General features: G+C 41.1%; 1 protein-coding gene across 1 annotated transcript; it reads left to right on the top strand.

Moving 5' to 3' along the window:
* The first annotated feature begins 4,751 nt into the window (after positions 1 to 4,751).
* LOC139562362 (molybdenum cofactor sulfurase-like) lies at positions 4,752 to 14,125 on the top strand. The gene is made up of 15 exons (XM_071380039.1): positions 4,752 to 5,069; positions 5,327 to 5,416; positions 7,747 to 7,813; positions 7,941 to 8,585; positions 8,735 to 8,811; positions 9,081 to 9,280; positions 9,478 to 9,594; positions 9,709 to 10,095; positions 10,333 to 10,495; positions 10,640 to 10,727; positions 11,500 to 11,624; positions 11,822 to 11,918; positions 12,118 to 12,256; positions 12,355 to 12,459; positions 12,776 to 14,125. The coding sequence occupies exons 1-15, from the start codon at positions 4,925 to 4,927 to the stop codon at positions 12,869 to 12,871; spliced, it is 2,541 nt and encodes an 846-aa protein (XP_071236140.1). The 5' UTR covers positions 4,752 to 4,924; the 3' UTR covers positions 12,872 to 14,125.
* Positions 14,126 to 14,701: the final 576 nt, after the last annotated feature.

Raw genomic sequence — 14,701 nt, 5'->3', positions numbered from 1 at the left:
GTAATATGATCAGTACTTGTACTAGCTAGCTAAACTGCCTTGCAGCCATTTCCTCAACTGTCAACTGTTGCTATGGTTACCAAGATGTCACATGACCATTCGTCTTCTTGTTGTAAATTGTGAAGAAGAGTTTAAAAGATTTTTTGGAATCAAAAACTAGTTAGCTATAAACAAAATAATGTGGACCCTCTCCCACACACTTTATCTCTTCTAGCAGTTTGACTATCTGATATGGCCCTAGGAATATCAAAACCCTGGACGATTCGTGCTGAAACTGGTCCTACAGGAATTGCCATATCCTACAGGAATATCAAAATCCTGCATGATTCGGTTCTGCAGGATTCGTGCTGGGATTTACCTAGTCCTGTAGGAATTGCCAGGTCCCACATAAATTGCTATATCCTGCAGGAATATCAAAATCCTGCATATTTAGGTCTTGCAGGATTCCTGCAAGAATTGTCATGTCCTACAGGACTTGCCATATTCTGCAGGATTATCAAAATCCTTCAGGTTTCGATCCTACAGGATTCCTGCAGGAATTGTCATGTTTGTGCAGGATTTTCAAAATTTCTGCAGGATAAATGATACTCTTGCAGGATTTTGTCAATAATGCAGGATTCCTGCAGGACACCTACACTATTCCTTCACAAAAGGTTGAATTCCTGCTGGATTCCTGTCAGACTTTTTTGTAAGGGCAGGATGAACAGTAATTCTTAACACCCATTATAATCTCATGAGTCATAACTATTTAAAACTACTTAAGACAGTTTATGACAAATGCTATGTGTTATGTAGCCGTTATATAGGCTTTATAAATGCATGCATAAGGACACCTACAGTAAAGTGTTACAGTACCCAAAAATCAAAACAGATCATCAAAATGGCAAATGTTTCAAAACTCTAATTCCATTTTCAATTGACGGAGTACAACAAACAAATTCACAAAGTCACTTGTTCACTGCACCGAATCAATCACCCGTACCACGGCTGGGTCTGAGTTGCAGGACGCGGAGATGGATTTGGTCGTTGGTTTGGGTCGAATGTCTCCCGACTCCTGTGTGCTCTGTCGCCGGTTACGGGAGGTTACTCGAAGAGAAAGGGGAACCAGGTTCTGTACAAGAAGAGAAAGAGGAACCAGGTTCTGTGGGTATTCCCAGCAGCCTGTGTCTGCCTTGGTTAAGCACCAATTTCCTCTCTTCCCAGAAGAGTTCGAGTCCCACCTCTGTGATCCGATCCTACGTGGACTTTCGAGACCAGGCTAGCTAACAAGCGCTTCATAGTGTGCTAGCCAGGTTAACTAACTTGCCGAGGCAGCTAGCTATTCTGGAATCCTAATGGTGAAATTGCTTGGGTAGATCTTATGTTTAGTATACTGTACGTGGCTAGCTAGCGTTGAGTCGCCTGGTTATTCTAGCATGCACAGTACTATTGCCAATTCCAGAAGGTGGAGGAAGTGGGGCTTGCGGGCACCTCCGATGAGGAAGAAGCCTCCGGGTACTTGGCTCGGGTAACCCCTGGAGCGAGGGCCGAGTGACCGATGAGCCACTCCACAAAAACATTACTGGGACATCAGTGGTTATGGCCAAACGGGGTGCTATGTCAGCCTTTGCCAGAGGCCTCTATGTCCATAAGGGGCCGGTGTTCACCCAGGCTATACAGTCTCACGGACGCACAACTTAGTTTGGAAGCTTTTCCAAACTAAGCCATCTCCCAAGGGTGAGTAATTATTTGCTCTCGGTCCACAAGGGGGCACTCTCCCCCACTTGTGTAAAACGAGTCCGTTTTGACAGAAGTACCCCCAAGGGGCACTGCCAATCGAGGTACGTCACTGATTGCGGGAGCCACCGAACACAGAGTGGACCGGGCTTCGGCAAACCTTGGCACATAAACACAATTGTCTCAACCCAAAGTTCCAGTGTTCACGGGTGTCAAAAGGGTTGCGTCTCCCACATGAAAAGTTCCAGCTAGCACGGTGGATCTGAGAGTCGGGGAACTCGGCTGAGAGTCAGACTCGGCCGACTTCATGTGGCCCGAGTCTGGGCCACCTTCGGCAGTATTACTTATGGCTGGGATGCAGGGATTGAGCTCGGGATGATTCCAGTGTGAGGTATCTGGCCCAAATGTATTACTTGAGGCTCGGGATGATTGTGGCTTCTCTCTGGCAGATGATTACACAGGCTGCTTTATATAATTAACATTTCATTATTTATTTATTTTTCCATATTTTCTCATTGTTTTTGTGATCAAAAAATTAAATGTACATTTAAATTAAATTCTTTAAAAGTCCTTTTTAAGTAGTATTTTACCAAATAGGGCTATCTTTTGTATACCCCCCTACCTTGTCACAACACAACTATTTGGCTCAAACGCATTTAAAAGGAAAGAAATTCCACAAATTAACTTTTAAAAAGGCACACCTGCTAATTGAAATGCATTCCAGGTGGCTAACTCATGAAGCTGGTTGAGAGAATACCATGAGTGTGCAAAGCTGTCATCAAGGCATATTTTGATTTGTTTAACACTTTTCTGGTTACTACATGATTCCATATGTGTTATTTCATAGTTTTTATGTCTTCACTATTAATCTACAATGTAGAAAATAGTACAAATAAATAAAAACCCTTGAATGAGTAGGTGTTCTAAAACTTTTGACCGGTAGTGTACATGTCAGTATAAACACAAAAAAGTAGGTCACATGGAGGAGAGGCGTTGTGCCGTGAGGTATTGCTTTATTAATTGTTTCTTTTACCAGGTTTGCTGTTCACTTGCGCCATATGGGATGGAAGGGAGTTCCATGCAATCATGGCTCTGTATAATACAGTATGTTTCCTTGAATTTGTTCTGGACCTGAGTACTGTGAAAAGACCCCTGGTGGCATGCCTGGTGGAGTATTTGTGTTTGTCACTGCTGTGTTTAAGTTCACTGTACAAACAATATTCATGTTTCCTGAACTCTTAGCCAAGAGACACTGGCATGCATATTGATATTAGCCCCGTGATTACAATGAAGAGCATAATGTGCCGCTCTGTTCTGGGCCAGCTGCAGCTTAAGTAGGTCCTTCTTTGCAGCACTTGACCATATGACTGTACAACAATCAAGATAAGCTAAAACTAGAGCCTGCAGGACCTGCTTTGTGGAGTGTGGTGTTTTGATCATGACAGTTTACAATCTAAGGTAACACCAAGTAATTTAGTCTCCTCAACTTGCTCAACAGCCAGACCATTCATTACCAGATTCAGCTGAGGTCTAGAACTTAGGGAATGATTTGTACAAAATATAATGCTCTTAGTTTTAGAGATGTTCAGGACCAGTTTATTACTGGCCACCCATTCTAAAACTGACTGCAACTCTTTGTTTAGTGTTGCAGTGATTTCACTAGCTGTGGTTGCTGACACATATAGGGTTGAATCATTGGCATGGACACACAGGATTCGCTTAATGCCAGTGGCAGGTCATTGGTAAATAGAAAAGAGTAGAGGGCCTAGAGAGCTGTCCTGCGATACACCACAATTTACATGTTTGACATTAGAGAAGCTTCCATTAAAGAAAACCCTCTGTGTTCTATTTAATAGTTATCTCTGAATCCATGACATGGCAGAGGTTGAAAAGCCATAATGCATAAATGTTTTCAAAAACAGGTTATGGTCAATGATATCAAAGGCTGCACTGAAATCTAACAGTACAGCTCCCACAATCTTGTCATCTGACATTTGTGTCAGTGCAGTACATGTTGAGTGCCCTTCTCTATAAGCATGCTGAAAGTCTGTTGTTAATTTGTTCACAGAGAAATGGCATTGTATTTGGTCAAACACATTTATTTTCCAACAATTTGCTAAGAGCTGGCAGCAAGCTGATAGGTCAGCTTTTAGAACCAGTAAAGACCGCTTTACTATTCTTGGGTAGCGGAATGACTTTGGCTTCCCTCCATGACAAATCTATGCACAGTCACTTTAATAACTCTACCTACATGTACATACTACCTCGACTAACCGGTGCCCCCGCACATTGACTCTGTATCGGTACCCCTCTGTATATAGTCTCGATATTGTTATTTTACTGCTGCTCTTTAATTATTTGTTACTTTTATCTCTTATTCTTATCCATATTTTTTTTGCATTGTTTTTTGCAACTGCATTGTTGGTTAGGGGTTCGTAAGTAAGCATTTCACTGTAAGGTCTACACTTGTTGTATTCGGCGCATGTGACTAATACCATTTGATTTGATGCCTGAGGACAAACACTTTCCTCTAGGCTCAGATGAAAGATATGACAGATAGGAGTGTCTAGAGTCAGCTACTATCGTCAGTAGGTTTCCATCTAAGTTGTCAATGCCAGGAGATCGATAACAATCATTTTTCCACCTCTCCCCCACACTAACTTAACAAAATTCTAACTTACAATGCTTTTCTTTCATTATTTGTTTTGGAAGGCATGAGTATGATGGCTCACCGTTCGTTGTTGGCATTTCCTGCCTAAGTTTGCACACTGCCAATGAAGTAATCATTTAAATAATTGGTCTTGACTGAATAGGAATTTTAATTGTTCTGGTTAACACACTAAATCATTGATAACAGCAACAGTATTTTATTTTCATTGGCCAGTAATGTGTTTTGCTCACTTATTGCCCCCTATTGACAGACTCAGTCCACTTCCATACGTACTGTAGTTGATGTTCTATTCCATTTCCTGCTATCCCAGTCATAGACCTAGTATTATCTCAGTCCCCTTATCTTGATCTGTTGAACGCGAGGTAAATCGTTAAGATACAAATGACTGTTACTGTCCGTTAGAGATGCAGTGTGGACTTAGAACTTTGTCAATGAGTAAGTGTTTGTCTTTTAGCTACCACTACTGTCATTCGACATGTGCAAGTTCAGTTGTAGACAGAACTTCAAAGTTACATTTTTAGGTAGGTAGACGCGAAAATGCCGCTGCAAGAGGCCACGGAGAAGGAATCGTTGAATTTTAATCAACTGTGCACGTTTGAGAGCTTCGAGGAAGTTTGGAGTCATTACGGTTATAAGAGTGACTTCAAAGACGTAATAGAACGGGAGTTCTCAAGGACTAAAGGTACAGTACTTTTGCGTGGGGCTTCAGTCACAGCGCCAAACGTGTTTAAAGTTAGTAAATCAACTTATGCTGATTCATCGCAAACCGGTGCAGCACATTGTAACACAGGCCTACTGTATATGTTGTTGTGTCCTTATGGCAATACGTCTACTTACCACTAAGTGGTGCAAGTGTTGTTATTCGATGCACCTAAGTGATTATCCAGAAAGAAACTCATTACTAAGATTTCTCAAATTCAAAAAACAAATTTTTGACAGGCATTACATACCTGGATCATGCTGGAACAACACTATACCCCGAGTCACTGGTGAGAGAATTCTATCGGGATATCTCCAGGAATGTATATGGTGAGTCTTTCCTCACATACCAAATATAATTAGGTTCAACTGATATAATGTGTTGAGTTGTTAAAAGTGTAAAAAAAAAGAAGACATAATTCTATTAAAGGGGAAATCTGGAATTGCTACATACATTTTTGGAGTGTTTATGTAAATGATGCCCTTGTTTTCATTAACGAGTTAAGTATTGGCCATTGCATGTCAATTGTATTACCATTCAAGCATATTATTAACACTGTCTATTGAGAATTGACCTGTTTAAAGTCCCGTGTGGCTCAGTTGGTAGAGCATGGCGCTTGCAACGCCAGGGTTGTGGGTTCATTCCCCACGGGGGGACCAGGATGAATATGTATGAACTTTCCAATTTGTAAGTCGCTCTGGATAAGAGCGTCTGCTAAATGACTTAAATGTAAATGTAAATGTAAAGTTGTATGCCAGGTTAGGGCAGGTCCTTTTAGGATCCATGTTCTCCTTATTCATGGAGAGCTGTTTGTTGAGGTAACATTCTGTTACATTTTAGTCATTTAGCAGATGCTGTTATCCTTAACAACTTACAGGAGCAATTACGGTTAAGTGCCTTGCTCAAGGGCACATCGACAGATTCTTCACCTAGTCATCTCAGAGATTCGAACCAGCGACCTTTCAATTACTGGCCCTACGCTTTTAACCACTAGGCCCTACGCTCTTTAACTCTGCCAAACTCAGATGTGTGAGTTTATGGGCGTTTTGCCCTGTGTTCAATTTTTTGTCAAAAAAAGATTTTTGTCAACTATTTTTCAGAATACACTTTTTAAATACTGAACTTTGTATCCAGTCTTCTTCATCACTTCCTGCACTGTAAATAAATGCCTCCTATTTTTGCACCTGAACCTCCTACTCTGAGACTGTTGTTGCTCCTCATCAACTAAATAGGCTGCCGGGTCCTCTATTAACACATCATTTGAGTCAATCGGAGGTGTACCTGTGGATGTATTTCAAGGCCTACCTTCAAACCCAGTGCCTCTTTGCTTGACATCATGTGAAAATCAAAATAAATCAGTGAAGACCTCAGAATTTTTATTTTTTTATTTCCACAAGTCTGGTTCATCCTTGGGAGAAATTTCCAAACGCCTGAAGGTACCACGTTCATCTGTACAAACAATAGTATGCAAGTATATACACCATGGGACCACGCAGCCGCCATACCATTCAGGAAGGAGACACGTTCTGTCTCCTAGAGTTGAACGTACTTTGGTGTGAAAAGTGCAAATCAATCCCAGAACAACAGCAAAGGACCTTGTGAAGATGCTGGAGGAAACAGGTACAAAAGTATCTATATCCACAGTAAAACGAGTCCTATATTGACATAACCTGAAAGGCGACTCAGCAAGGAAGAAGCCACTGCTCCAAAACCGCCATAAAAAAGCCAGACTACGGTTTGCAACTGCATATGGGGACAAAGATTGTACTTTTTGGAGAAATGTCCTCTGGTCTGATGAAACAAAAATAGAACTGTTTGGCCATATTGACCATCGTTATGTTTGGAGGAAAAAGGGGGATGCTTGCAAGCCGAAGAACACCATCCCAACCGTGAAGCACGGCTGTGGCAGCATCATGTTGTGGGGGTGCTTTGCTGCAGGAGGGACTGGTGCACTTCACAAAATAGATGGCATCATTAGGTAGGAAAATTCTGTGGATATATTGAAGCAACATCTCCAAACATCAGTCAGGAAGTTAAAGCTTGGTCGCAAATGGGTCTTCCAAATGGACAATGACCCCAAGCATACTTCCAAAGTTGTGGCAAAATGGCTTAAGGACAACAAAGTCAAGGTATTGGAGTGGCCATCACAACGCCCTGACCTCAATCCCATAGAAAATGTGTGGGCAGAACTGAAAAAGCCTGTGCGAGCAAGGAGGCCTACAAACCTGACTCAGTTACACCAGTTCTGTCAGGAGGAATGGGCCAAAATTCACCCAACTTATTGTGGGAAGCTTGTGGAAGGTTACCCGAAACATTTAACCCAAGTTAAACAATTGAAATGCAATGCTACCAAATACTAATTGAGTGCATGTAAACTTGTGACCCACTGGGAATGTGATGAAAGAAATACAAGCTGAAATAAATTATTCTCTCTACTATTAATTCTGAGATTTCACATTCTTCAAATAGTGGTGATCCTAACTGACCTAAAACAGGGAATTTTTACTTGGATTAAATGTCAGGAATTGTGACAAACTGAGTTTAAATGTATTTGGCTAAGGTGTATGTATGTAAACGTCTGACTTCAATTGTGTGTATGAATACACCTGTATCCCGATTTTAATATATTCTTCTATTCTTTCAATATTTTTGTCTTTAGGCAACCCTCACAGCCATAACCCCAGCAGCAGACTGACGCATGACACAGTAGAGCATGTCAGATACAGGTAAGCCTCTCCTTTCACAGAAAGAATTACTCATCATTATTCCATCCGAATGAATGTAACTGTGTGAACACTTTTTTATGCCCTGCTATTGAGGATATGTCCTGAACAGAAATGTATTTTCTTGCAGGATATTGCAGCATTTTAACACCACTCCTGAAAAATACTCTGTGATTTTCACCTCTGGCTGTACGGCAGCTCTCAAATTAGTCGCTGAGAGTTTTCCCTGGAGGCCTCCCACTGCTACGGAGCCAGCCAGTCAGTTCTGCTATCTGACTGATAACCATACCTCGGTGGTCGGCATAAGAGGAGTTACTTCAGCACTGGGTGTAGTTTCTCTACCTGTCTCCCCCGAGGAGGTAGAGGCCAGAGCCAAAGATGTAGCCCAGAGTGAATGCAGAAGTGGCCAGACACCACACCTCTTCTGTTATCCAGCACAGAGCAATTTCTCTGGCAGAAAGTACTCCCTGGGGTACGTGAGGGGCATCCAGGCGAGGAAGCTCTACCCAGCGTGTGACAGCCAGGGCCGGTGGTTCGTCCTGCTGGATGCTGCCTCTTTTGCCAGCTGCTCTCCGCTGGATTTGCAGGAGCACCCAGCGGACTTTGTTCCCTTCTCCTTCTATAAGATGTTTGGCTTCCCCACAGGTTTAGGGGCTCTTCTGGTCCGGAATGATACAGCTGCCCTCCTAAGAAAAGCATACTTTGGTGGGGGGACAGCAGCGGCCTACCTAGCGGGGGAGAACTATTATGTGCCAACGCCAAATATGGCTAACCGGTAAACTATTCCATGAGCCTTGAAATTATATTATGGTTGTGAATGCACAAAAAATCTTTATGAAGTTGAATGAGCCTGGCTTAGAGAGGATAACATTGTATTGTTTGCTACTTTTTTTGTGATCAACCTTGTTTGTTTTCTGATTTAAGGTTTGAAGATGGCACCATCTCTTTCCTGGACGTCATTGCTCTAAATCATAGTTTTGACGCTCTACACACACTCACAGGTATGTACATATGAATAATTTAAAGGCACGGATGAAACAAAGCGAAGTTGCTCATATAATGCATCAATATCATCTGCCATTACATTAAGTGTCAAAGTAAGACCTGTGCATTTAAAATAATTCAATTGGTTGAGTGGTTGTTCAATATGACAGAAATCTTTTGAACATCAGTAAGGAATGGACCAATGTTCGACAGCAATTGAATTGAGTCAATAAAACCTTTTTTAAACTATTGTATTGTAACCTTGTTTCCTTGTTTTCGCCTTCAGGAGGCATGGACAAGGTCCAGCTGCATACATTTGGTTTAGCACGCTATACGTACATGTTGCTGTCGAGCCTTTGCCATGGCAACGGACAACCAGTTGCTCAGATATACTCTGACAGCGAGTTTGAGAACCCGAGCACGCAGGGAGCCATCCTCAACTTCAACTTGACGGACTGTCACGGACAAATAGTTGGATACTCTCAGGTTCACTCAAATGAGCCTATTTGATTCACTGCACCCTACAGTGTTTGCGTTTAGTAATTTCGCACATCCAAACATATGTGAAAGAGGAGTTTACCAAGTCAATTCATAATTAACATAGCCTGGGTATTATGAATGCCCCCCCAAAAATTCTGCTGATTGGTTAACATTTCCAACCATTTTTCTTTTTCTCTTCTCAGGTGGACAAGCTGGCTAGTCTTTTCAATATCCATGTGCGGACAGGTTGCTTCTGCAACACAGGTGCCTGTCAGCTCTTCCTTGGCATCACCAATCAAGACGTGAAGAGCAACCTACAGGTGAGTCGTGGATTTGAGGTGTCGTTGCGCATGTGTTTGTGCGAAAGACGATAAAAGACGATAAAGATAATAATTCATCCTAATATACTGTTGTCCTCTCCTGTTTTCTTCAAGGCGGGTCATGTCTGTGGAGACGACATAGACCTGGTTGATGGTCGTCCAACAGGATCTGTGCGTGTGTCCTTCGGCTACATGTCAACCTTCCAGGACTGCCAAAACTTCTTGAACTTCGTGGTGGAGTGCTTTGTGGAGAAACCAGTCGAAGTGGACCAAGTGAAACTAGACAGACTGAAATCGAACACCTCTTCTAAAGGCTCCAGTCTGTGTCTGCTTACCAATGGGAAACCTAAACACATAGACAATAGAGAGCATGCCTCTACAGATCCAGTTGTGAACGAATATGGAGGCAAGGCCATCACCAAGGAAGCAAAGAGCCAAGGGAAGGCCCAGTATCTGACTAATATCTACATATATCCAATCAAATCCTGTGCAGCGTTTGAGGTTTGTGCACATTTCTCTTTCAGTATTGTTTTGCTCTCGTTAAATCGACAATGCAAATGATGATCGTTCTCCAATACCCATGTTATGTTTGGATAAAAGTCACCTGTTGTTGGATATTTGTGGTAAGAATGACTTTCATCAACTAAACAGAATTACAATGTGTGTGCCTATCGGTATACTGTATCAATTGACTTGTTACTACTTCTGTGTTTTTAATTGTGATGTGTGTTTATGCAGGTGACTGACTGGCCAGTGGGCCCTCTGGGTCTGCTCCATGACCGGGGCTGGATGGTGGTGAATGGTAATGGAGTGTGTCTGAACCAAAAGAGAGAACCACGCTTATGCCTCATTCATCCGCAGATCTACCTGCCCTCGAACACACTGCTCCTGCAGGCCTCAGGTCAGGCATTATAAATATAATAGTCTTTTTTGTTGTTGTGACACTCTAGGAGTCTTTATTCAGCGGCACCCCTCGCATATATTTCAGTCAGACATTTAAAAAAATATATATATATATTCTAAAGGAGTTCCTCTTATCTTTCAGGAATGAACACTATTTCTGTCCCTTTGGAAAACCACAATGAGCCACACCAGAGTCATGGGGTGTGTCAAAGCAAGGTGTGTGGTGACAGGTGAGTATTTTTTATTTATAATAATAATTAAACTACTAGCTATGTCTTTGAAAGACATGTATGATCAGTGTCAGGAATGACATACAGTATTTATTATGATCAAATTTTTTTTCATAATCATTGGTCTACCAGAAGTCTGCCACTTTGACTTCAGATGATATAACAGATCACTTAAAATAAGCATACAGTGGCTTGCGAAAGTATTCACCCCCCTTGGTGCTCCGTGAGATGTTCAAAGTTTCAAATATTGTTTTATAACCCAACCCTGATCTGTACTTCTACACAACTTTGTCCCTGACCTGTTTGGAGAGCTCCTTGGTGATGCCCCTTGCTTAGTGGTGTTGCAGACTCTGGGGCCTTTCAGAACAGGTGTGTATATATGCTGAGATCATGTGACACTTAGATTGCACACCGGTGGACTTTATTTAACTAATTATGTGGCTTCTGAAGGTAATTGGTTGCACCAGATCTTATTTAGGGGCTTCATAGCAAAGGGGGTGAATACATATGCATGCACCACTTTTCAGATTTTATTTTTTTTACTTTTTTGAAAACAAGTTCTTTTTTAAAATTTCACTTCACCAATTTGGACTATTTTGTGTATGTCCATTACATGAAATCCAAATAAAAATCCATTTAAATTACAGGTAGTAATGCAACAAAATAGGAAAAATGGCAAGGGGGATGAATACTTTTGCAAGGCACTGTATTTGACCATCACCTTGATTCAGAAATGTTGTAGTGGTTGTTATTGTATTCTCTCCTTCCTAAGGGTTCAAACAGTAGATTGTGGCGATGAAGCTGCATCATGGCTCTCAGAGTTCCTTGGACAGCCTTGTCGTCTGATAAGGCAAAGTCCTGATTTCATTCGCAACATGAAAAAGGGCCATGAAAAAGGTGAAAGGGAAATGTCCTTGGTAAACCTAAGTTCAGATACCATAATAGGGTATCCATCATAATGGTTTCTTCAGTAATTCCTATTGTCTGCAAAAATCTATTTTGTATGCATGAATGTTGGAATTTACTTTACCCCAATGGGATATCTTTGCTCTCTTTAATTCATAATGATTTACACTTTTTTGTCATTGGCCCAGGGGTCTCATCCACTGCCCTCTCCTTGGTGAATGAAGCCCAGTACTTAATGATCAACCATGCCAGTGTTGATTTACTTCAGAGACACATCACCAGCAGGTATAGTATAACATGCCTACGGGCCTCACACATTCCTGGTGGAGCACATTTGGAATTTGTGACATACTAAATTATACAGTATGTAGGCCTAGTGAATTACATGTACAAAGATCGTCATAGGTAAACCTTTTTGTTATTGATTAATGTGAGCCATCCTTTTTTCTTGTTCCTTGTGGTTTGTCTAACCACTACGGGACAGAGAGGAATCCTCTGACCATCAGCCTCTTGACATCCATGAGCTTATCAGTCGGTTTCGTGCCAATTTTGTCATCTCTGGATTGGAGCCATTTGAGGAAGATGATTGGTCACACTTGATTATTGGAAACACCCATTTCCAGGTGAGGATGCAGATTGGTTTTCATATATGGTGACACGTATTACTGAAATGGTAACAAAAATCTATAACTGCATCAACTCTTTGTGATATGACGTGAAGGTGGCAGGCCGCTGTGGCAGATGCCAGATGATCGGGGTTGATCAGAACACAGGAGCCAAGACCAAAGAGCCTCTTCTGTCTCTCTCTGCCTATCGCAAGGGGAAGGTCAGTGGGGGGGGGGGGTTGAGTTTTCAGATAGTCCCTATCCCATGACACGTTATCTGACTTACTACTGGGTCGACTGCATTTGCAACGGTCCGTGTCATTGACCTTAGACTAGAGGTAGGTAGAGTACATAAAAAACTAGAGCATTAACTGACAAGGAAAACACACAGCAGAGTATTCAATATACAGTATCCCTTATCCAAGAAGGACCCCATTTTGGATACATTTTTAGGCTTGTTGTCTGTTGTTCTCACTACCATTCTGGCCATTCAGTGAGTATGCTGTAAATGTGTTGTGTTGTGATTTTGTTTTCTAGGTGACCTTTGGTGTGTACCTTGTCCACCAATCACTGGATGGCTCTAATGCAACCCTATCTGTTGGCGCTCCTGTAATGTCTCAATGGTCAGGATAAGGTTACCATTTCCAGATGTTTTTATTTGTCTGCACTCAAAATTATTTTAAGAAAACATTGTTCGGTTACCATTTTAACTTAAGTGTTTGCATATTGTAGGAAGACGACCCAGGTAATCACAGAGCTCATACAGACCAAAAACAGTTTCTGTTGTCTTTGAATAACTGATTTGGTTGACTTTTCGTTTTAAATAAGTTGAGTGTGTTTGCCTTCCCAAATAACGTTTTTTATCTTTACCAGGGTGCCAACTTAAAAAGCAATCACACCGTTCTCGGTCATGTTGCCATCCCCTCTGTTCCTGAACCCAGTTAGAAAGACTGGGGACTTGCCTTTAAAATAATTGTATTGAATTCATTGGAGGACATTACTTTAGGAAAGTAATGCCTTCCCTTGTTTTGAACGTTCCACCATAAGCATCCTGCACCTGACCTAGGATTATTATGGGTTTTCCATTCACCCCACTCCCCGCTGTGTATCCCAGCTTCCTTGCACTTGGCTTCCCATTGATCCAAACCTGACTGAGTCCCGTGGCGGAGTCCCAGCTCCCACACAGAGACATCCACATGTTCTGCTTGCCTGGCAGCCCTGTGAATGCACTTCCCACATATCTGACAGGTAGCTCCATGGCACCATTGGACTCTTTGAACAATACAAAGTCATTGGTGCTTGTTGGAGTTGCCATGGAGAAGAGAGAACACCCTCTTGACATCTGTGAAATATATTTAAGAGGTTCATAATACAAACATTAGCTAGGCCTTGGAATTATATTATGCAGCTGAAATTAACTAAATGCTAAATATACATATTATTAACACCTTATTTACCAAGCACTACCACTGATAAAGCCAATAATAATTTTGACTGCTGTTCACACCATGGTATTTGCCAATATGCATTGCAAAGCTTTCTAATGTGAAATACAAAAACGTATGGAATATCACATTGATTACCTTAGACATACTGTCACAGAAGAATAGTTTTCTCACTTTTTGTCAGTAGCCTCACATGATCAATGTCAGACTCCATTGGAAATGTAAACATTTTACCTGACAGAGAGGACATGGTAAATACTGGTAGCCTCTGTACGATGAACCAAATATTTACAGTACAATGTATGCTCTGATATAAATGTCAATGGCCTACAGGATGGAGATGCATCTGAATAATTATCATATTTGCCATGTGGAGAGAGTGGTGTCAGGCACCAACACCATTGAGAGAATGTATGCATTTTAATTAAGTATTTTAATTATTCATCTTTGCATTTATTGTCTTCATTTCTAACCTGTTTTCTCCAGAGCTTTTGGATATTTTGGCACCTACTTTCTGCCTCAGAAAAAGGATACATACATAAAGAAATAGAATACATAGACAATATACATGTCGCATGACAAACTTTAGGGCACATTGTAAACAGGACATGAAATTGAAGTACATTTATTTTTCTTAATAGAAAATGACATTAAAGAATACAAAATATACATTACATTATATTTACACATCTGTACACATATACAGTGCATTCGGAAAGGATTCAGACCCCTTTTTTGTTACATTACAGCCTTATTCTAAAATTGATTAAATAAGTGTTTTTCCTCATCAATCTACACATAATACCCCATAATGACAAAGCAAATGCAGGTTTTTATACAAAAAAAAGTCTTAAAAATAAGAAACAGAAATACGTTATTTACATACCGTACCAGTCAAAAGTTTGGACACACCTACTCAATCAAGGATTTTTACTATTTTCTACATTGTAGAATAATAGTGAAGACATGAAAACTATGAAATAGCACATATGGAAACATATAGTAACCAAAAAAGTGT

Source organism: Salvelinus alpinus, chromosome 32 (genome assembly GCF_045679555.1).
Source record: "Salvelinus alpinus chromosome 32, SLU_Salpinus.1, whole genome shotgun sequence".
In the NCBI taxonomy this organism is placed as follows: Eukaryota; Metazoa; Chordata; class Actinopteri; order Salmoniformes; family Salmonidae; genus Salvelinus; species Salvelinus alpinus.
Note: the sequence above shows the minus strand (reverse complement) of the source record. Positions and strands in the feature narration are given on the sequence as shown.

What these genes read in the sequence shown, in the direction of transcription:
- LOC139562362 (XM_071380039.1), top strand. Translation starts at nt 4,925, where the DNA reads ATGCCGCTGCAAGAGGCCACGGAGAAGGAATCGTTGAATTTTAATCAA. An exon ending in TTGGAAACACCCATTTCCAG is followed by an intron (nt 12,257 to 12,354) that starts GTGAGGATGCAG and finishes TATGACGTGAAG; the next exon opens with GTGGCAGGCCGCTGTGGCAG. An exon ending in CTGCCTATCGCAAGGGGAAG is followed by an intron (nt 12,460 to 12,775) that starts GTCAGTGGGGGG and finishes TTTGTTTTCTAG; the next exon opens with GTGACCTTTGGTGTGTACCT.